At 35.1% G+C, this 21,656-nt stretch overlaps 1 protein-coding gene and 1 pseudogene across 2 annotated transcripts; one reads left to right on the top strand and one right to left on the bottom strand.

The window, feature by feature from the left end:
- The first annotated feature begins 6,647 nt into the window (after positions 1–6,647).
- Positions 6,648–17,386, top strand: LOC143605566 (AP3-complex subunit beta-A-like). Its single transcript, XM_077081636.1, has 11 exons — positions 6,648–6,883; positions 7,572–7,648; positions 7,861–8,110; positions 8,815–9,441; positions 10,283–10,456; positions 10,521–10,647; positions 10,729–10,832; positions 13,834–14,034; positions 14,121–15,034; positions 15,959–16,227; positions 16,815–17,386. Exons 1-11 carry the CDS (start codon positions 6,683–6,685, stop codon positions 17,183–17,185), a joined length of 3,315 nt encoding a protein of 1,104 aa, XP_076937751.1. The 5' UTR covers positions 6,648–6,682; the 3' UTR covers positions 17,186–17,386.
- Positions 17,387–18,440: 1,054 nt separating this feature from the next.
- LOC143605567 (receptor-like cytoplasmic kinase 176) lies at positions 18,441–21,132 on the bottom strand (annotated as a pseudogene). The gene is made up of 5 exons (XR_013148565.1): positions 20,851–21,132; positions 20,304–20,443; positions 20,074–20,212; positions 19,854–19,977; positions 18,441–19,056 (listed from the first exon to the last, which is right to left on the bottom strand). The product of XR_013148565.1 is annotated as a receptor-like cytoplasmic kinase 176 (transcript).
- Positions 21,133–21,656: the final 524 nt, after the last annotated feature.

Raw genomic sequence — 21,656 nt, 5'->3', positions numbered from 1 at the left:
CGTTATGTTGGTCCATTCAAGATTCTCGCGCGTGTGGGAAAAGTTGCCTACAGACTTGACCTGCCGCTCGCGCTCAGTAATGTGCATCCAACGTTCCATGTATCCAATCTCAAGAAGTGTTTAGCTGACGAGAACCTTCACATTCCACTTGATGAAGTTCAAGTTGATGAATCCATGCATTTCATTGAGAAGCCTGTTGAGATTATGGATCGCGAGGTTAAGCAAACCAAGCGCAGTCGTATCCCTATCGTGAAAGTTCGCTGGGAGTCCAAGCGCGGAGCCGAGTTTACATGGGAAAGGGAAGATCAAATGAAGATCAAGTACCCGCACCTGTTCTCTGCGCAACCTACTTCGAGATAAATTTCGGGACGAAATTTCTTAAAGTAGGGGAGACTGTGACATCTGCCCCGATCCGACCCGACCCAGGTACCCGTTTCTCTGACCCGATCTCTCTTTTATTATTTAATATTTATACTTATATTTTACTTTTAATAATAATATATATTTTCCTTCCCGCCTCTCTCTCTCTTTCTTTCCGCCGTCCCGTCCCTCTTCCTTCTCTCTTTCCGCCTTCTTTTCCCTCTTGTCGCCGTCCCACCCTTACGCTTTGTTTCCCTCTTCTCTTTGCTTGTCCTTTGGTTCTTCCCGCCTAAGGATGTCTGCAGCTCCACGCGCCAGACTCCTTACATGGAAGCCTGCGTGAAGACATCTTGTTCCTGCGATGCGTGAAGAGAACTCTTCTCGCAGCGCGCTAAGAATGCATGTTCTTCCCGCAATGCGCTAAGAATGTATGTTCTTCCCGCGATGCGCTTAGAATTCTTGTTCTTCACGCAGCACGCTAAGGATTTGTGATTCTTCCCGCAGTGCGCTAAGGATTGTTGTGCCAGCCTTCGCGCTCGCGCACTCAGCCTTCCCGCGCTTAACCCTTGTATCTTCTGTTTAAATCTAGCCGTTTGCTTTTGTGTTGTCTTATCTTCTGTGCTGTTGACCTAACCTATCTAATGTCTGAATAGTTACTTTCGGCGCAGCATGCGTACCAACCCCCATTGGTTGGTAGAAAAAGTGACTGACATTATCTTTTGAGATCTGCTTTTGCCATGCTTGACCAGTACCTTTATCTGATCCGCCCATGCCTGTTACTGTTCCCTGTCAGCTTTTATCTTGCCCCCTGCAGCTGCCATATCTTTCCATATCTTTTGCTTTTGGAATCTTTTACTTTTTGAGATCTTTTCCCCTTTTTCTAGGGATTGTGTCTCCTAGGGTTTCTCTATAAATAATAGTATTATTTTTCCTAACACTACACACACAAAACACTTAATCTCTCCTGTTCTCTTGCTCCTTGCTCTCTCTGCCGTCTTCCTCTCTGCCTCCGTCTTCCTCCTTGTTCTTCCTGCTTTTCCGGTAATATATATTATAATTTACTTATTAATTATGCTAACTTATAATCAAGACTTAAAACAAATCATTAAAACAATAATCTTATTTATAGGTTAACTTGTGCTTGTTTAAAGTTGGTTCTTGCTTTATCTATCACCGCACCGTTTATCATGTGAGTTATCTCGTATCTAATCCCTTTTTATTTTAAATGCTTTGGGATGTTCATGTGTTCATACAAAACTTGAGTCTTAAACTTGTTTATGAACTTTAGTCGCGCAGTATCCCATGTGTTGAGGACGTTTACTTGGCTGTTTATTTGTATGTGTGTATCATTAACCGCTTTGTTCGGCCTATTCCGCAGTTCCGTTGGTACCATTAGTTGAACACGGGAGACCTATCGTTTACGGTTTTCTTTGTTTACACTTGCACAGATGTTTTCTCTTTTTTATGCTCAATTGGGAGCATGGATTGAACTATGATCTATGAACTATCTTAGGCTTGATCACAATCTGATTACACCCTTGTTAAACTCTAGACATACACGTGTTGCGCGCAGATTTACTGTGATTATCTATGATTATCTATTAAACTTGATTTCTCACCAACACGCAAGTGTTTGACGTTTATTTTAACACATGTTCAGGTTTGCAGTAGCTGTTTTGGAGCTTGTGGACACGTAGGACGTTTTTACTTTTGGACCTAGAATTAAAATGTATCAAGACAAGTTAATGTTGTTTGAATGTTATAATTTATAATATATTGATTTATGTTTGATTTATGTTCTTTATTTTCCCCGCTGCGCGTGCGCGATAAAATGTGTATTAATAAATATTGACACCAATAGTGTCGCGAGTAATGAAGCAATATGTGGCGCCCCGATGTATAATCCGCCTTTGGTCGGGGTGTTACAGATTGGTGACTGTGACATCTGCCCCGATCCGACCCGACCCAGGTACCCGTTTCTCTGACCCGATCTCTCTTTTATTATTTAATATTTATACTTATATTTTACTTTTAATAATAATATATATTTTCCTTCCCGCCTCTCTCTCTCTTTCTTTCCGCCGTCCCGTCCCTCTTCCTTCTCTCTTTCCGCCTTCTTTTCCCTCTTGTCGCCGTCCCACCCTTACGCTTTGTTTCCCTCTTCTCTTTGCTTGTCCTTTGGTTCTTCCCGCCTAAGGATGTCTGCAGCTCCACGCGCCAGACTCCTTACATGGAAGCCTGCGGGAAGAATCACAAATCCTTAGCGTGCTGCGTGAAGAACAAGAATTCTAAGCGCATCGCGGGAAGAACATACATTCTTAGCGCATTGCGGGAAGAACATGCATTCTTAGCGCGCTGCGAGAAGAGTTCTCTTCACGCATCGCAGGAACAAGATGTCTTCACGCAGCACGCTAAGGATTTGTAGCATTGTGTTTAACGAAATTGATAAAAATGAAATTTTTACAAGATTTCCGGACAGTCCGGGTGGATTGTACACGTTTTGTATAACCAAACCCGTATGAAAACGGAAACGAACCCTGTGATCAAGCCAGATACCGAAACCTTAAATTTCTTTTATAAATCAAATCATTTTATCAAATAGTATGTTTACTTAAGTTTGTGTGATCTTTCTTATTTCCGAAACGCGTAAACGATCAACTTAGCCAGGCACAGAAAACGGTGAAACTGAGCCAAGTCTGGTTTTGAACATTTCATAACGTATAACGTCACAATCTAAGACTACTAATATGTTCTGGGCGTAACAGTCATACCCAGACTAGATATACAACCCGATTTAGTTTAAAGACTGTACAAGTGTTAACCGTACTATAACGATTATAGGATACGAGCTATAGTCGAGGCATTATACATACTACACGTGTAACTGATCAATACTACAATAAGGTGAGTTTCATCACCCCACTTTTTAAACTTTTTATGAACATTTGGGGTGGAAAACATGTTTATGTATATCTATTTGTTTGGAAACGTTATATGATGTGAATTATCTAAGTACTAACACTCGAAAGTCCCCCCCTCACACACAAGTGATTAACTTCGAGCCCATGGCATGTGAATAATACTATTGGTTTGACAAACCTAATTAACAGGGCCGGTGAGGTATGCCGGAACACGTTTTACAATTGCACATGACCACACGAACTTGTTGTATCATACTATGTAGTGTTAGACATAGTACCCTTGGGGCATGTGGCAGTTGAGGCCACATGAAGACACGTGGGCAGTGGAGGGCACATAGGGTAACGTGTCAAAGATTCACTTGTGGCTTAGTATAATTACATCGTATACATACTTACATACATAAATACTGAGTACTATGATTATAGATACTGAACTCGTACAAACTTATGAAACTCACCACCTCTTTGTAGTTGACCTGTTTTAACATGATTTTCAGGTGAACCGAAGTTGGAAGAAGTTGCTTATGTGCGCGGTGCTAGAAGTGAGACTTAATCGATGTAGATAGATACAAGTATATAATAAAGAATAGACAACCACGAGAACTGGTTATGTGTTTTTCGCCTAGTTTGTAAACTTAGTACCAACCAATGTAATATGATGTAAATTAGTTTGTTAAATTTCTTTATAACAATGTGGTTGATACCAGAGGTGTCTACTACATTCTCGTATTACGCGTCCGCAATTACCTAGTCGGGGTGTGACATTTTGAAGGTTATGAGTTGAAGGATTCAAACTTTGAGTGGGCCCTTACGGATGAGGAGTGGGCTCGGGCTAAAATGGTGTGCGGCCTACTTGAGGTATTTTTGGCTACTACAAATTTGTTTTCAGGTACATTATATCCACCAACAAATTTGATTCTTGTTGAGATTTTTAAAATCAAAAAAGAAACAACAACGCGTATAAGTCAGAAAATACTTTCTTGAAGAAGATGAGATACCAATGTTTGACAATTTGAGAAGTACTGGGGAGAGATCGGGATCCTTATGTCAATTGCTTCTATTTTATATCCATGTTTAAAAAAAGATGTCAATTTCTTGAACTTTTGGGAGGTTGTATCCCCAAAATGAGCTTGATGACCAGGTTGAAGATGTAATTAGTAAGTTAAAATCTATTTATGAAAAATACTCTAATGCATTTCAAGCTGCTAAGGCTGTGACCAACAACCTTACAAACATATTATCTGGAGGCTCAAGTGGTGGTAGAGAAGATGATGATTTTTATGCTATTCTTAAGTTTAGACCAGTTGAAATTACACAAAAAATTGAACTCGAGGTGCATTTAGAAGAGCCGAGTTATACGGTTTTGGAGAATATGGATTTTGATGTGTTAACGCGTTGGAGTCAAAATACTAGCAAGTTCCCTGTTTTAAGCAAAATGGCTCGTGACATATTTTGCATTACAATCACAATGGTTGCCTCATAATCAACATTAAATGCAGGAGGACGCAAATTGAGTGATTAGAGAAGCACACTTTCAACATATATGGTTGAGCTTCTTGTTTGTGGAGGTGATTGGATGAAGTTCGTATAAAAAATAGCCGTTCAAACTTTAAAAGTAAGCTTGTATTTATATTTATATTTGTGGTACATCTTTAGTTTTCTAATTTTATTCTAACATTTGTATTGTTTATTGCGTAGCAACTGGCAATGGAATAAGAATGTCTACAAATTCCAATCCCGAGTCCTGACGAGTAAGGAGGCGTTCATTTGATATGAAATGTAATTAAAATTACTTTTTCATCATAATTAAGTGTAAATTGTATAAAAGAAATGGGTTTGGTGGGTTGGTTCATGAAAGAGAGGATATGAATTATTTGGTATTTTTTTGGATAAATCATAAAAAGAGGGTTTGGTGATTTGGTTATGAACTAAGTTGACATGTATTGTTGTTTTTATTTAGGAAAATTGGTTTTTATTGGTCCCAACTATTGCCTTTTGGTCATTGTCGGTCCCAACTAACGACTTGGTCACTGATGGTCCCAACTTTTAATGTATTTGTTCCTAACGGTCCGCGGCTAACAGAATCCTAACGTCGTTAGTTTCAGGTCGCCGGAAAAAACGTTTTTAGCCGGGAAAGTTAGCCGGAAAACACCACCTGAACACCGCCACCGCCACCGCCACCAGTTGACTCACCGCCAATCAACCACCATCACTTAAGCACCATCAACTGATTCCGACGATGGTTCTAGGGTTCCGGCGACCTCAATAATTTGGGTTTTTACTAGAAAAAAGTTTCTAAAGGTACGATACAAAGTTAACATGATGTTTGGGACAAAATTGTTGAGTTTTTGGGATGTTTTCCGACCAAAAACATTTTTCCGGCGACCTAAAACTAACGAGGTTATAATTCTGTTAGTCGCGGACCGTTAAGAACAAATACGTTAAAAGTTGGGACCACCAGCAGCCAATTCGTTAGTTGAGACTGGTAGTGATCAAAAGACGATAGTTGAGACCAATAAAAACCAATTTTCCTTTTATTTAAGTTGCAGATGGTGGGGTGGTGGCTCAAAGATGATGCAAGAAGTTAAGAAGTGCAAAATTTGGAAGGAAAGCTCAAAATCTTATTTTGTTGTGTATTGTTTTAACACGAGTTATTGTGAATTAGAATGTGGTTATTTACCTTTTTTTAAGTACGTTATGGGTTAGTTAGTTATCTCACAACGATTATCTAGTTAAACGATTGTTGGCTTGTAAGTTAATTTTTTTCTCTTTTAAGTTTGAATAATTATGTTAGCTCGTCGAGCCACGAGTTAGCTCGAGCCGAGCTCAAGCTCAACTTCACAGCTTGGTTATTGAAATCAAGCCGAGCCAAACTGGCTCGAATTAAGTTCAATTTAACCCGTTTACAACCCTAACCACAAAATGAAGATAAGTAAGGGGGCTGTTTGTTTATATCTGAATGGAACTATTCAGATGTAAACATCTTATCAATTCAGATTTCAGACTGTTTGGTTCCAAACAGAAAAACATCTGAATGATTAAAATTAGGTCTGAATCATTCAGACTTGTTGCTGCTGAATGGGATGAAGGTTCATTCAGATCCCTAATTAAAAACCGTCAACAGTTTGATGAATATTTATGTAACTTACTTCAATAAATAAAATATAAATATATACAAACATAATAAAGAAAAATAATAATAAACCCTCACTCCACCCGACCCCGTTGTCTTCCTAATCTAATCGCATCAAACAAATTACACTGCAATCTCCGATTCAAATTATCACCGGCGAACCTTCAATTTTAATTTTTTAAAAGAAACAACGATTTCAATATAACAAGGCGACTGAGGTTCCGGTGTTATCTATATATCCTTCGATCTGTGTTGAATCAGACGTGAGATGTTCTCACAGGTGAACTTGAGCAAGGCTTCAACACTGGTGCTTCGAATGGGCACAGACGCTCACCTCTACGACGATCCTGACGACGTCAACATCTCTCCTCTTCTCGACAGCAAATTCGACTCAGAGAAGTGCGAGGCGCTCAAACGATTACTCGCTCTCATTGCTCAAGGCTTAGACGTCTCCAATTACTTCCCTCAGGTATTATTCATTTCATCAATGTTACTTCATTTTAATCTCTAGTTAGTTAAATCACAGGTTCAGAAGCCACTCTTTCTGATCAATTAGCCAATTAGGTTTCTGTTACTTACTTAGTTATAATACTGTTTTACCTAATTATATTCAGACACTGCGTATATCTTCTCAGTAATATAGGCATAATAATTATAAAATGCCTTAGGCGCACTCAGGGCAAGCGAGAGCACTTAAATAAAAAAGAAATTATGTATACGAAAAATTTTAGAGGCGCATTTATTGAGCATGTTCCTGTCGTAGACAATGCCGAAGCGCTCACCTAGGAACTAGAGGCGCATTTATTGAGCTTTGTCTGAGAAATGGGCCTAGGCGCAAGAAGCGAGGGCTTTTAATAACTATGAGTATAGGAGATAATATTAGGCTCTGTTAGTGTATACTCATTAACTTTTATTTATAAACTATGCACTTGGCGGTATACAGAAAGTTCACATGATCGTAACACCTTAATTCTTCATCATTATATAGGGCTTCTACATCAAATTTATTCTGTCACTGACATACCCTGATATTAGTAAAATGCATTGTCATGTTTACTGTAAACATAAATCCGTTATATAGATTTGAATGTCTTAATTTATCTGCATTAAGTTCGGAAAGGTTAGCTTCTTATTATTTGTTTTTGATTGATTTACAGGTTGTTAAGAATGTTGCATCTCAGTCGTTGGAGGTTAAGAAGCTTGTTTACTTATATGTGCTTCATTATGCTGAAAGGCAAGCTGTTTATATTTTCTAATCTCTATATATTACCTTTAGTCTTGATGCAAACTTTGTATTCAGATCAATTTTACAATATAATAACTTACATACGGTAAAATATGGTTGTTTATTAGAGATTATAGAGTTGCGCAACTTTCAAACCATTTCAACCAAATGTTACTTATTGTTATTTCACATTTGATCACATATATTTTCCACTATATCAGGCGTCCCAATGAAGCATTGTTATCAATTAATATTTTCCAGAGAGATTTGGGGGACCAGAACCCATTGGTGAGGGCTTGGGCGCTGCGTACAATGGCTGGTATTCGCCTGCATGTGATCTCACCTCTTGTTCTGGTGGCAGTTAGAAAATGTGCTCGAGATCCGTCTGTATATGTCAGAAAATGTGCTGCTAATGCTCTCCCAAAAGTCAATGATTTGCGCCTTGAGGAAAACGCTTCATCAATCATTGAGGTTAGTTCAATTAGTTAGTTATCCATTTTCTACGGAAAATTGCATAAAAAGCAACCAACTCGAGCCTCGTTTCTGTTTCAAGTTACCATCTTTTTCTAGGGTATGATAAATTATCATTGTTTTAAAAGATGATTTATGGTAATTACCAAATATACTTGGTTTTCTGATGCCAGGCCATAAGAGAAGGCAACATGGTCAAAAGCTATGTCTTGCCATTTTTAATGGTTACCTGATCAAATTACCTTAAAATTAGGGCTGTATACGAACCAAACATTCAACTAACTGTTCGGCGGGAAGTTCGTTTAGTAAATGAACGAACATGAACAAGGAATTCCGTTGGATTGATTAAATGAACGAATATGAACAGAGGCTGCACTCGGTTATGTTGATTGTTTATGTTAATGTCCGCTCGCTTACGTTCACTTATGTTCAGTGATTAAAGGTTTTTTCTATATATTATATTTTTAAACTTTAGTTTATTATGTCAAGTATTTTTAGATAATTATTCCAAGTACTAAACTTTATATATATATTGGGTGATTATATTCAGAAACTGTTTTCATTTTCTCTTTTGTGAACATACATACAGGGTTTCAGTTTTCACTAAAAGATAGAGCTTTAAGAAGGGAATACTTACATTATCATAAATTATATTCTTTCTTATTTTATAGTGGTAGTAAATGTGTTGCATCGGTTCACTGCAGATTATTGGAATTCTATTAAATGATAATTCCCCTGTAGTTGGAGCAGCAGCAGCAGCATTTGCTTCCATTTGTCCAAATAATTTACCTCTAATTGGTAGAAACTATAAACGACTATGTGAAATTCTTCCAGATGTAGAAGAGTGGGGCCAGATCATATTAATAGGAATTCTTCTTCGTTATGTTATTGCACGACACGGGCTTGCAAAAGAATCTATTATGGCATCTTTATTACCTAATATTTTCAGCAATGAAAAAACCGGGTCAGAATCGGATACTGACTATTTAGACATAAAAAAGAAATATGAAATTGGGATTGAGGAAACCGAGTTGGCAGGCATGGTGTCAAGGAGTTACCTTGCCGGACAAGATAAGTACTTATCAGTTCTCGATAATAATTCAGATGTGATGCCATCCGAACATGTTTCTTCACTGTTTACATCATCAAAAAATGATGAAAGCGTCAAGATTCTGTTACACTGTATGTCGCCTTTGTTATGGAGTAGGAACAGTGCAGTGGTGCTTGCTGCTGCTGGGGTGCACTGGATTATGGCTCCCATGGAGGAAATTTCAAAAATTGTAAAACCTTTATTGTTTCTTTTGAGATCATCAGATGCCTCAAAATACGTGGTACGTTTGTTTTAGTTTTGAAATATGTTTTAAAATTTTATCTTATGTATTATACCGGTATCAATGTTGCCGTAGGCTTGTAAGTGAGCCGAACGATTGCTGAACCGTGCAGTGGAAGTGCATTTATGTTTGTTTGTTTATTAAACGAACGTGCATGAACAACAATGTTGTTCATCTAGTTAAATGAACGACAAGTTAGTTCATTTGTGATCGTGAACGTTCGTTTTCATTCGTTCATTTAAGTTCATTTATGTTTTTTAATAAATGAACGCACATGAACAAAATTTTTGTCCATTTAGTTAAACGAACGTTCGTTCGTTTATGTTCGTGAGCGTTCGTTTATGTTCGTTCATTTAAGTTAACTTATATTTTTTCAATAAATGAACATACACGAACAAACTTTTTTGTTAAATCTAAATAAACGAACGGACATGAACACATGTCTCGCTCATTTATTTATGTTCTGAAGATTACTTTTATTTATGTTCGTTCGTGTACTTTGTTAATATCTATTTGAATTTTTAGGCCCTTTAAAATTTAGTCTAGTTGTAATAACTTTTTAGGCCCAACATATTGTTGTTTACATTTTACTTTTATTTGGTTTCAGCTCAGATATGTTTGTTCATCCATGTTCAGTAATGTTCGTTTACATTTGTGAACTGTGCTTTTACACCGTTAATGAATGAACACAAACAAGAAAAACCCATTTGTTTAACTGTTCGTGTTCGATTGTTTGTTGGCTAAGTTAAACGAACGAACACGAAAATGCTCCGTTCATGCTTGTTCGGTTTGTTTACACTTTACGGAGTTATTTGTTGGGTCATTTAACTATTTTAAACAGGTCCTCTGCAACATTCAAGTCTTCGCTAAAGTGATGCCTTCTCTCTTTGCTCCAAACATTGAGGACTTTTTTATAAACTCTTCGGATGCATATGAAGTTAAATCTCTAAAACTTGAGATCCTTTCAACCGTTGCTACAGATGCATCAATCTCAGTCATCTTTCAAGAATTCCAGGTACATGTCAGTTACTATCAGCTGCATTAAAATATATTTTTGCTTAGTTTTAGAATATTTGTAGGATTATGTGAGAGATCCCGACAGGAGATTTGCTGCAGATACGGTTGCTGCTATTGGTCTGTGTGCAAAGAGGAATCCACAAGTAGCAAAGACTTGTGTGGAAGGATTACTGGCTCTTATTTCACCTAGTTAGTTATCAATCAGTTATTTATATAATTTATATTGTGAAACTTTTCTGATTTTGAACTAAAATTAGTTATAACTTGCAGAATCCAATACTTGTGGATTTGCAGATGATGAAGGAGTGGTTTTGATCCAAGCAATTACATCCATCAAAGATATCATAAAACAAGATCCAGCTAGTCATGAGAATGTACGTGCCCAAATATAACTTAAAAGTTCTTACTTGATTATTATGTTCAATGGTAACCTATGCAATTCATTATGGTTAACTAGATGGGGCCCCAACGCAGGAAAAAAGGCATTAGCCAATTAACTAAAAACCCAGTTAAAATGTAATTGTTTTTAATTCTTTATATAGCAATATCATACTCGTATTAAAAATATAAAAACAATACTAGTTTTTACGGTTCTTTTTTTTAAATGACATAAAAAGGATGGGGGAACTTGCATGTGCTAGGAAGATTTAGCTTTAAAGGATTGTACCACCTGTTTTAAAAGTTGTAATTACTTTAACTCTTGAAATTATGTAAAATTACCTTTTTGTGCTCCTCATATGTATTATAATATAGTATAGATAAATTTTTGTACCTGAGGTAGGGGTGTGCGTGGTGCGGTTTTTGACTAAAACCAAACCAAAAACCAAACTTTCGGTTTTATGATTTTTTAAACCGTTAGGTTTCGGTTTTCGGTTTTTGGGTTCTGTTCGGTTTTGGATGCGGTTTTTTCAGTTTTGCTAATCGAGCCAAAACTTTTTGGGCAAAAAAAAAAAAAACTTGACCCAAGATATTAAAATTGGGCATGTTATTTTTTTTCCTTTAAACTAATGATTAGTAGAATATTGAATATTTGTACTTCAAATATTAAAAGATAAGAAAAGATACATTTAAAATCAAAATTCAAAATCAAAATATAGTACTATTAGTTATTAACCATATGTCGAAACCGAAGATATTATGGTTATTTCAATTTTTGGTTATTTCGGTTCGGTTTTTTTGGTTCTTTACAATATACAAAACCGAACCAAAACCAATATTGTGGTTTTTGCTAAAGTTCAAAACCGAACCGCCAGTTTCTAATTCGGTTTGGTTTTTTCGGTTCGGTTTTTTTGGTTTTCTCGGTTTTGGTTTGGTTTTTTCAGTTTTGGTTTGGTTTTTTCAGTTTTGTGCACACCCCTAACCTGTGGTGACAATTTTTACCCGTTGACTTACAAATAGGTTGATTTAAGTTGTGTTATATCTCTAGCTGGTAAAATAAATTTATAAGCTTTAAATAAGAATGTACATGGGTTGGTTTTGGGCTCAAACTGAACCAAAAACTAAAAATTTGTTTATTTAGTTTTTTGAAAACCGTTTGGTTTTTGATTTTTCAGTTTTGGTTTGGTTCGGTCAATTTTACCATGCAGGCTTAAAATTTTGTACTGGAAAAAATTATTGGCCAAAATAATGAGTTTGGTCTAAATCTTTTATAATTAGTTGATTGTTATAAATTTGGGCTAATAAATGTGGTAACATTGTTTATTAATTTTTTTAAAATTACTTAATATTTTAACAATAAAAATGAAAATCCATAAATGCGGTTCAATTCAGTTTTAGTTACATGTAAAACCGAAACCGAACCGAAAATTAAGTTTCTTAAGAAAACATCTAACTAGACCGTCGGTTTTTGTTTGGGTTTGGTTATTTCGATTACGGATTGGGTTTTTTGGTTTCATGCACAAAACCCTATCTTTAAAAGAAAGCGGGTTGGACGGGTCAAGTTGTATTAGACAGAGGATTATTAGACTTGGAATTTGAATACGAATAGACTTGGGATATGAATAGTTCTTGTAACTCTCGTATTCAAATATACAAGACACTCACTATTACCAAGTTTATATGGATGTTGCTTTTTCAGTTTTTGTAGATTTTCATACTCTTTAAGGACTCGTCTCTCAACCCATCTCGTCACTGAACTTTTATTGTATTACCAATGTGTGCTTCTACCTGTGCTTCTTTCATCATTTCAAACTTGTTCACGGTTCTTGGACTTTTAGGTTTAGAAGGAGTAGGCTTGACCAAAGGATTTGCTTTCATCTCTTTCACTCTAATTATTTTAACTTTAGTTGCTCCTACAGGGCATAACGTTTGATTTTGTAAAGAGAAATCTTTTTCAATTGCTTTTTACATTGAAGAATATCTTTTTGTCTGAAACTGGATCTCAACATCATCAAGTTCAGCTGATTTCGATTTAGCTTCCTTCAACTCCTTATCCTCCATTTCAGTTAATTTCTTTAGTTCCGTACTATAAAGAAGTGAAACATTATCAGATGATAAGTTTTGATTTTCTTCAGTGATTTAATATAGAAGATCAGTTTCAACTTCATAATGTCTATTCTTTGAAGCATTTTCCTTTTCATTTTCAGTCTTTTCTTTGGGGGAACCGGCCTTGTCTTCTTCTCCTGTTATGATTAGCTTCCTTCTCCTTTTGTTCTCGGGTTCATCATGTTCGTTTGTAATCTTTATTAACATCCAGACGAATCCTTTAAAGGCCGTTGCCAATATGTCTTAGGCTCAAGTCCAACAAACTACTGATTATTCCCCACTATTGGCATCCTTGAAAAGACAATAAGTGACCACCTTACCACACTTGCCACCAAAGTCAGCTGCCAGCATCTTCATCCTCATTTACTACTCCTAACTTTGTGGTGAGTTGTTACTCCTTTGTAACCAAGAACATCGCAACCTCTCTTCTATACTCATTGAAACCTACCGTTGACAAGCACTAGAATCTTCTGCTTCATAAATAGAAAATCTCCTTTGGTTACATGAGAGCTTTCTTTGAATCTCAATATAGGCTACTGTACCGAATACTCAACATCATGAAACCCTAGAGTCTATTAATATTTTGTCTAATAAGTTGACCAAGAATTATCCAAAGTGTATTTTTGAATGCATAAAACCTGCTAAATCATTTTGTTCAACAAGTTAGGTTATTGTTGAAATAATATAGTTTCAGTAATGATATTTGACATGCTAATTATACATAAAATAACTAAAAAGTTGAAGAAAGGTTTCATGGCAACCAAACCCATCTCACCACATGTCAAAGTGACTCGTGTTGACACGTTTTATTTAGGTAGTACCATTTATGTTTTGTAGTTATATTAAGGTTCTGTTGTCATACTAATGCAATTTGCAAACTCATAATTACAGGCGATTATTTTTTTGATACGAAATTTGGATACAATAAAAGTTCCCGTGGCCCGTGCAATGATTGTTTGGATAGCAGGTGAATACAACTCAATTGGCAATATTATTCCCAAAATGGTACCCGTAATTCTAAGATTTCTAGCCCGAAGCTTTCCTTCCGAGCCCATTGAAACAAAATATCAGATTCTAAATGCTGCTGCTAAGGTACGATGAGTTATACTAACCGAAGCAATGATCTAAATTATAAAGTATATATACCTTTACTTATTCAAATGTGATTTATGCCGCAGGTTCTTTTAAATTCAAAGGGTGAAGATTTTGATACTGCAAAAAAAATATTAAGCTACGTGCTTGAACTCGCCAAATTTGATTTAAACTATGATGTTCGTGACCGGGCCCGCGTTTTGAGGAAACTTTTGTCTTGCTACTTTACTTCTAGCGAAATAGAGGAAAAAGAAAAGGCTGATAATAATGAAATTGAAATACCAGTTTTACTCGCGAAACATGTATTCGGGGAGAACGTAAAGCCATCAATCGAAACGGTTAATAACCGATTTTACCTTCCAGGTTCTCTTTCACATATAGTTTTTCATGCAGCTCCAGGGTACGAGCCTCTTCCTGAGCCGTGCAGTTTGACTGAATCTGATATGGTCAAAGGACTGGAAGGACCAGGTCAAACCGAAGTAAATGATTCTGATGTTGACTCGGGATCTTTGAATGAAGAAGGCAGTTATTATTCAGAAGATTCTGTTACTGCTTCAACCAGAACTGATGACGAGAGTGCTACAAGTGAAACCGGCAATAACAATAACACCACCGATTCATTAATTAGTTTCGCTGATGTAGGCAAACCGCAACAAGAAAGTAATGATGTTAGTGAGTTGATGTCAAAAGGAGATTTGGAATCATGGTTAGGTGATAATAATGGTCAAGGTCAAAGTCAAAGTCATAGTGTAGATGAAAGGATTCCATCAGCAAGGATTTCTATTGGAGATATAAGTGCGAGAATTAAACCTAATATATACACACTTTTAGATCCAACATATGGAAATGGTTTGAAAGTAGAATATAAATATTCATTGGAAGCTTCAACAATATCACCTTCACTTGTAAGTGTTGATACGTTCTTCCAGAACTGTTCTTCTGAGCCAATGTCAAAATTAATTTTGACTGATGAAGATTCGGAGTCGGTTGACCAAGGAAGGTATGTATATTTATCTAATTATTTATGTTTATTTTGGGTTCGTGTGACTTTTTTACTTCAGTTATATTCTGTTTTTCTCTTATAACTTCTAGTATATAAAAATCATATAAACTTGAATACATCGTTGCGATATATTTATTTTTATCTGTATTTTGATGCAAATTTGATTAAAAATGAAGCTGTATCTGATATAAATTTTCATTGAATTTTTATCCATATGATATTGGATACGGCTCTGTTTCTGAAATTGCAGATATAAATATAAAATCGCAATGGTGTATTCGAATTTACGTAAAACATTATATGCTAAAAGTTACAAAACAATTAAAAAATATAATTTATATAAAAAGAGTTAAAAAAAATAGGGTGTGCGTGAAATCGAAGATGCTGATCTGTAACCGAAAAACCCAAACAAAATACTGAAACTAAAGAAAAACCGAATGGATTATGTTTTCGTAAAAACCGAACTTTAGGTTCGGTTTTGGTTTTGCATGTAATTAAAACCGAACCAGCTTTATGGATTTTCATTTTTAATTTGAAAATTACGTTATTTATAAGAATTTAATGAATATGTTTGCAAATACTTTGGCCCAAATGTATAAATATCAATAATTTATTAATTAACAAAAAGATCCGGGGTCTCATTCATTATTTTTGGCCAATTATCTTTTTGGCCTAAAAGCTTTAAGCCCATAGGTAAAACCAAAACCAAACCCAAACTGAAAACCGATAAAACCGAACGGTTTTCAAAATCTCAAAAACCAAATTTTCGGTTTTTGGTTTGGTTTGAGCCCACAACCGATCCGTGCACACCCCTAGTGAAAATCATACCAATGTGTATAATATGTAATTTAATGGGTGCAAATAGATTGACCCTTTTTATAATGAAATATAATTCCAGCTTTTGTTGAAATTGGTGTGCAGTTCTGAGTCTCAAAAGGATGAACCAGTTTTTGTTCCAATGGAAGAAATTACCACACTTGAACCTGGTCAAAGTATAAAAAGAGTTATTCATGTTCACTTTCACCATCATCTTTTACCTTTGAAGCTCACATTATGGTGTAATGACCAAAAGCACCCTGTTAAACTCCGGCCCGATATTGGATATTTCATAAAGCCTCTCATAATGAATCTTGATGCTTTCTCACAAAAAGAAGCCCAACTCCCCGGAATGTTTGAATACACAAGAAGGTATTCGTTTGTTAGGTTGGCCTTTTTTTTATGGGAGGATTGCATATATCCCCTTGTAAACTTCACTAATTGCATATTTACCAACCACCAAAACTAAATTTGCATATATCCCAACCCTTGATGATAAACAAAAATATCAAATTTACACATTTTGATTTATTTTATATAAAATAAGTTATAAAATGACTATTTTACCCATTATTTAAAATTTTTCAATGTTTCATATTTACCCATTATTAAATAGTTTGGTTTTTTTGTTATTTATGGTTTTTTAATATTTCGCTAATGAGTTCTTTTCTATCTTTTCTGCGTTTTTACTAAGTTTTTTTTTTCTTTTTTTTTTTTGCGTTTTTACATCAGTTCGTTTTGTCCATCTATAATCTACTCTTCTTTACATTGGAAAACGAAGTTTGTTGAATTGTTAAACAAAAGAGTAAGAATGCAAAATAGATTAAAGAAAACTCATTAGAGACATAAAAAACAGGAAAACCAAAAAAAGAAAAATGTAAAAGGGCAATTCTCCTTTTTTTTATTATTACAGATTTGCCATATACATTTATTTGACTTCAAACTTATCTACACATCAACAGTTCCTTTACCGACCACCTTGCTGAGGTGGCAAGTGATGACAAGGACGGTGACATGTCATCAACAAAGGATTCGTTCTTGATCATATGTCAAAGTTTAGCATCCAAGATGTTGAGTAATGCAAATCTTCATTTGGTATCTGTAAGCATGCCCGTGGATGCGCATTTAAACGATACATCAGGTCTGTGCTTACGGTTCAGTGGTGAGATACTTAGCAACTCGATCCCATGCCTTATATCGGTTATGATTCATGGTAATTGCTTTGAACCATTGAATGCTTCGGTAAAGATTAATTGTGAAGAAACTGTTTTTGGCCTGAATCTGTTGAACAGAATAGTCAACTTTCTAGCCGAGCCTCGATTGACTAGTTAGGTATAATGTGGGTTCCTAAAAGGCGCTTTTCGGCTTGCAAAGTGTGAGTTGGCTTCATGTTTTTGAGTGATTATAATTTTATTGTTAAAAGATATTAACTTTTTGATATAATTTCACAAACTAGTGTTGGTGTTACATAATTTCACAAACCATGTACAATGTTTCACATTGTACATATCTTTGTGCCTGTGACAAGATGTATGATGGGTCAAAAGGTGTGTATTTGTATATATGCACATGTATTCCCATGAGAGGATTTTAATTTTAATTTTTTTTATTGGTGAGAGGCTTGCTTTGCATCTACGGTTAATATCTTAATCTCTACTTCAAGAATTTTGTTTTTTATATTATTTTTTTTATTAAATTTTGGATTGTTTGATATTCTTTTGGTGGTCTATATTTATATAAATTGGTGATCACATATGCCTGTAAGAATAAAGGTTGGATACATCGGATCGAAACGGATAGGTCGAATGTGTACACAAACATTTATAGTAAAGTTGGAACAAAACCCACTATAATTTGTGATCTAAACCAGACAAAAGATACAAGTTGCAATAAAAATAACCAGAATATGTGCTTGAAATAATTGTGATCTAAATCAAAAAAGATGCTACACAACATGCACTAAAATATAATCAGAAATATGCATCCACAGCCTTTTCTATGTGAGAATAAAATAAACAATCAAATGATAACTAAAAAACGCCATCCGTGGGACTCGAACCCACGACTAGTTGTTGATGTAATATTATATTTAAATAAGACTAAACATTATTAAATTTTAACCAAAATGAAGAAGGAAATGTAACATTTTGTATTCGTTCTTTTTCTTCACTGCCAAGTTTCTAGTTATAGCTATTGTAAGATAGGCAACTTTATATATTTATCGAAAACACACATGATATTATTTATCTAAGACTCTAAGAGATCATAACTAAGTATACTTGTTTATTCTTCTGTTTTCTACAAATTCCAACGGGTTGGAGCGTTTATGATTTAAGGTTACGGTTCGATTAAAAAGAAGTTCGAAACAGATATAAGAAAAAGAGAGAATATACTCTTAAAAGTTTTTTAAACATGTTTAGTTATGATTTAAGGTTATCGGTGTAGCTTGTTGCCCGCTTGCCTTCTGTTTCGATGTAATCACTACTTTGCTGATTTAATCAAATTTTTAGTATACCATGTAACAAAAATTGCACTAGATATTTCACACAAATACTTTCCATCCATTTCCATATAAATGAACCGAACCTTCATCACCAAACAAACTTTAAATAAACAATAACAAAATCCCTCCAATTGGGATTCCAACATGTCACATTTCATCTCAACATAGTGCTTTCATAGAACCAATAAACCCTTAAACCTTAAATCCTTCACAGCACAATGTGCATCTCAAAACTGTACAACCAAAATCCTTCATCCTTTCTCAACACTAACCCCTACTAGAGCCCGATCCCGAGCTTGAAACCGAGCCCAAACCCTCAGGTCTAGGATAAGAATCGGGCTTTCCATCCCTGTGTTTCCTAGCCGGTTCTCTTCTTGAACTATCACCAACTTTCTGCAAATCTTGAAGCTGCTCCAAAGCCTTGACCAACTCATCAGCAGTGGCCTTTGTTTGGGCTCCTTCAAGAGGCATTTGGTTGCGAGCAGAGCGGCTCGCATGGCTACGTTTGGCGAGTACTGCCCGGCTAGCCGTGGGTCCATGATGTAAAGAATCCTTCGTTTGCTGGTTAAGTACGGTTTGACAAACTCAACGAGTATTTGCTCACCCGTTGGGCGGTTCTTGTCTATGCATCGCCTCCCGGTCAAGATTTCTAGAAGGACCACTCCGAAACTGTATATGTCGCTTCTCGGAGTTAAGTGACCTGTTTGAAACACAGGCAAAAAAATATTAGAACAATGGGTATTCATTAACATATAAGACTTAGGACGTTTAGGTTGTAGTAGACCAGTAAACGAACCCAACTATTAGTGATTCGTTTGATAGAAGTTCTTTTATGTTCATTTCTTTAATAAACGAATAAAGAGTAACAAAAAAATGTTAATTTAAATAAATGCATAACCATGAAATAAAAAGGATCATTTGAATAAACGAACAAATATGAACTAAAAAAAATTGTTCATTTAATTAAATAACCAATATTGATTAAAAAAGTTGTTCTTTAACTAAACAAACAAACATGTAGAAAATATTTTGTGCATTTAATTAAACGAACATGAACACGTGTCCCGTTTGTTTATTTATGTTTGTGAACAGTCGTTAATGTTCTTCCGTTAAGGTTCATTTATGTCTGTTCAAACATTCATTCAAAATTTCAAACAAGCTAAGCCCAACTCATTTTAAACCATTTACTTAAAAAATATTATATTGATGACAAAGACTTCAATTTGGGTATTGTTTTTCGCTTATAACTGGTGTCCATTTGTGCTTATTATTATTCTTTATTGCGTTCGCTTAACATATTAAACACGCATAAACTCATTTTCCTGACAAATGAACAAGAACAAGAAAATATGCCCATTTACGGCATTTGTATCCGTCTTTTATTCAGCTAAAGTTAAATGAATGAGAACACAAACACAAACAAACCTCAATTCGTGTTTATTAACTCCTTTACACACATAGGTTATACTAAGAAAGTCTAAAACCACTTTAGCTTACCTGTGGCCATATACTCAGGAGCTGCATAACCATATGTACCCATAACCCTAGTAGACACGTGACTCTTTCCATCCACCGGTCCGTCCTTTGCCAACCCGAAATCAGAAAGTTTTGCATTGTAATTCTGAAAATAAAAAGTTATTCAAGTTGTAAGAAAGTCATGTAAAGATACTGAATGTGATATAAACTATTATCAAAAAGATCAACTTTACAAACATACAGAATCAATCAAAATATTTGAAGACTTGAAATCGCGATATATCACTTTTGCTTCCGGGCTGTGAAGGTAAGCAAGCCCCTTTGCAGCACCAAGAGCAACCTTAATTCTTAGATTCCAAGAAAGCGGTTGAAAGTAAGAACTCCCCTGTTATATAAAACAAACTTTAATTAACAAATTTCTTGAAAATAGGATTTTTTTTAAGTAATTAACAATATCAAGAATTCAAGAACTGACTTCTAAAAAGATGGTTTTCTAAGCTGCCTCGTGGCATGAATTCATACACCAACATCCTGTGATCATCTTCTATGCAGTAACCGATTAACTTCACAAGATTTGGATGATTTAGCAGCCCTAAATAGTTGATTTCAGCCTGAAACAATGCCAAAGAAACAACCCCTTGCATAAAAAAATCCAATATTTGTATAAAAGATACAAGCTTTTGTATAAAAGATTCAACATTTTGTAAAATGGATCCAAGATTTTTAATGAAGATACAATATTTTAAAAAAAGATCCAAGCTTTTGTATAAAAGATTCAACATTTTTTAAAAAGGGTCCAAGATTTTTAAAAAAGATACAAGCTTTTGTAAAAAAGAAACAAGATTTGTAAAAAAGCCAACATTTTGTAAATAAGATCCATGACTTTGTAAAAAGGTTCCATGACTTTGTAAAAAGGATCTATGATTTTGTAAAAAAGATCCAACATTTTGCAAAAAAGATCCAAGATTTATTAAAAAAGTTACATAATTTTATAAAAGGATTCAAGATTTGTACTTACCAACCATTCTTGATGACCTTGTAGACCTTCTTGGTTCAATCTTTTTACAGCAATGACAGTGCCGGTGCCCGGTTTTGCAGCTGTATGTGATTGTTCATCAATCCACCCTTTAAAAACCGACCCGAAACCGCCTTCTCCGAGAACACTATCGGGTCGGAAATTTCGGGTGGCTAGTCTAAGAACATTAAAACTAAATGCTTTCAAGTTTCCAGATTGTAGAATCTCGGTTTGGCTCCGAGGGCTAGGTGGCACTGAAGCAGATGTAACCTTACCTGTTGAAATACATCAAAAGACCATATTAATATATTACAGTTAATATCTTGTATTCTTGACCATCACAAAGTTGGATTACAGTATTAGCTAAAAGCAAGGTTCTTTTAAAGAAAATATGAACAAAATACACACAAAAAGAAAAATATCCCAGATCATTAATAATAACACATTAAAAGACCATATGTTAGTATCTTGAATTCTTGATCATCACAAAACTGGACTATAGTAGTAGCTAAAGCAAGGTTCTTTAAGGAAAATATAAACAAAATTCACACACAAAAAAAAAACAATCACATCCCAGATCATTAATTATAATGATAATACATTAAAAGACCATGCTACAGTTAATATCATCACAAAATTGGATTACATAGTAGCTAAAGCAAGGTTGTTTAAAGGAAATATGTAGTAAACACACAAAAATTCATTCTAGTTCTAGTTAATTGAATGGAAAATGTCATAAAAAACCAACATACTTTCTCTTTTTGCTCATAAAAGTCCCTTAACAAATTTTTGCATGTTAAAGTCCCCCC

Source organism: Bidens hawaiensis, unplaced genomic scaffold, assembly GCF_021521415.1.
Source record: "Bidens hawaiensis isolate Kalapana, Puna unplaced genomic scaffold, B.hawaiensis_p1.1 tig00070160_1, whole genome shotgun sequence".
NCBI lineage: Eukaryota > Viridiplantae > Streptophyta > Magnoliopsida > Asterales > Asteraceae > Bidens > Bidens hawaiensis.
Note: the sequence above shows the minus strand (reverse complement) of the source record. Positions and strands in the feature narration are given on the sequence as shown.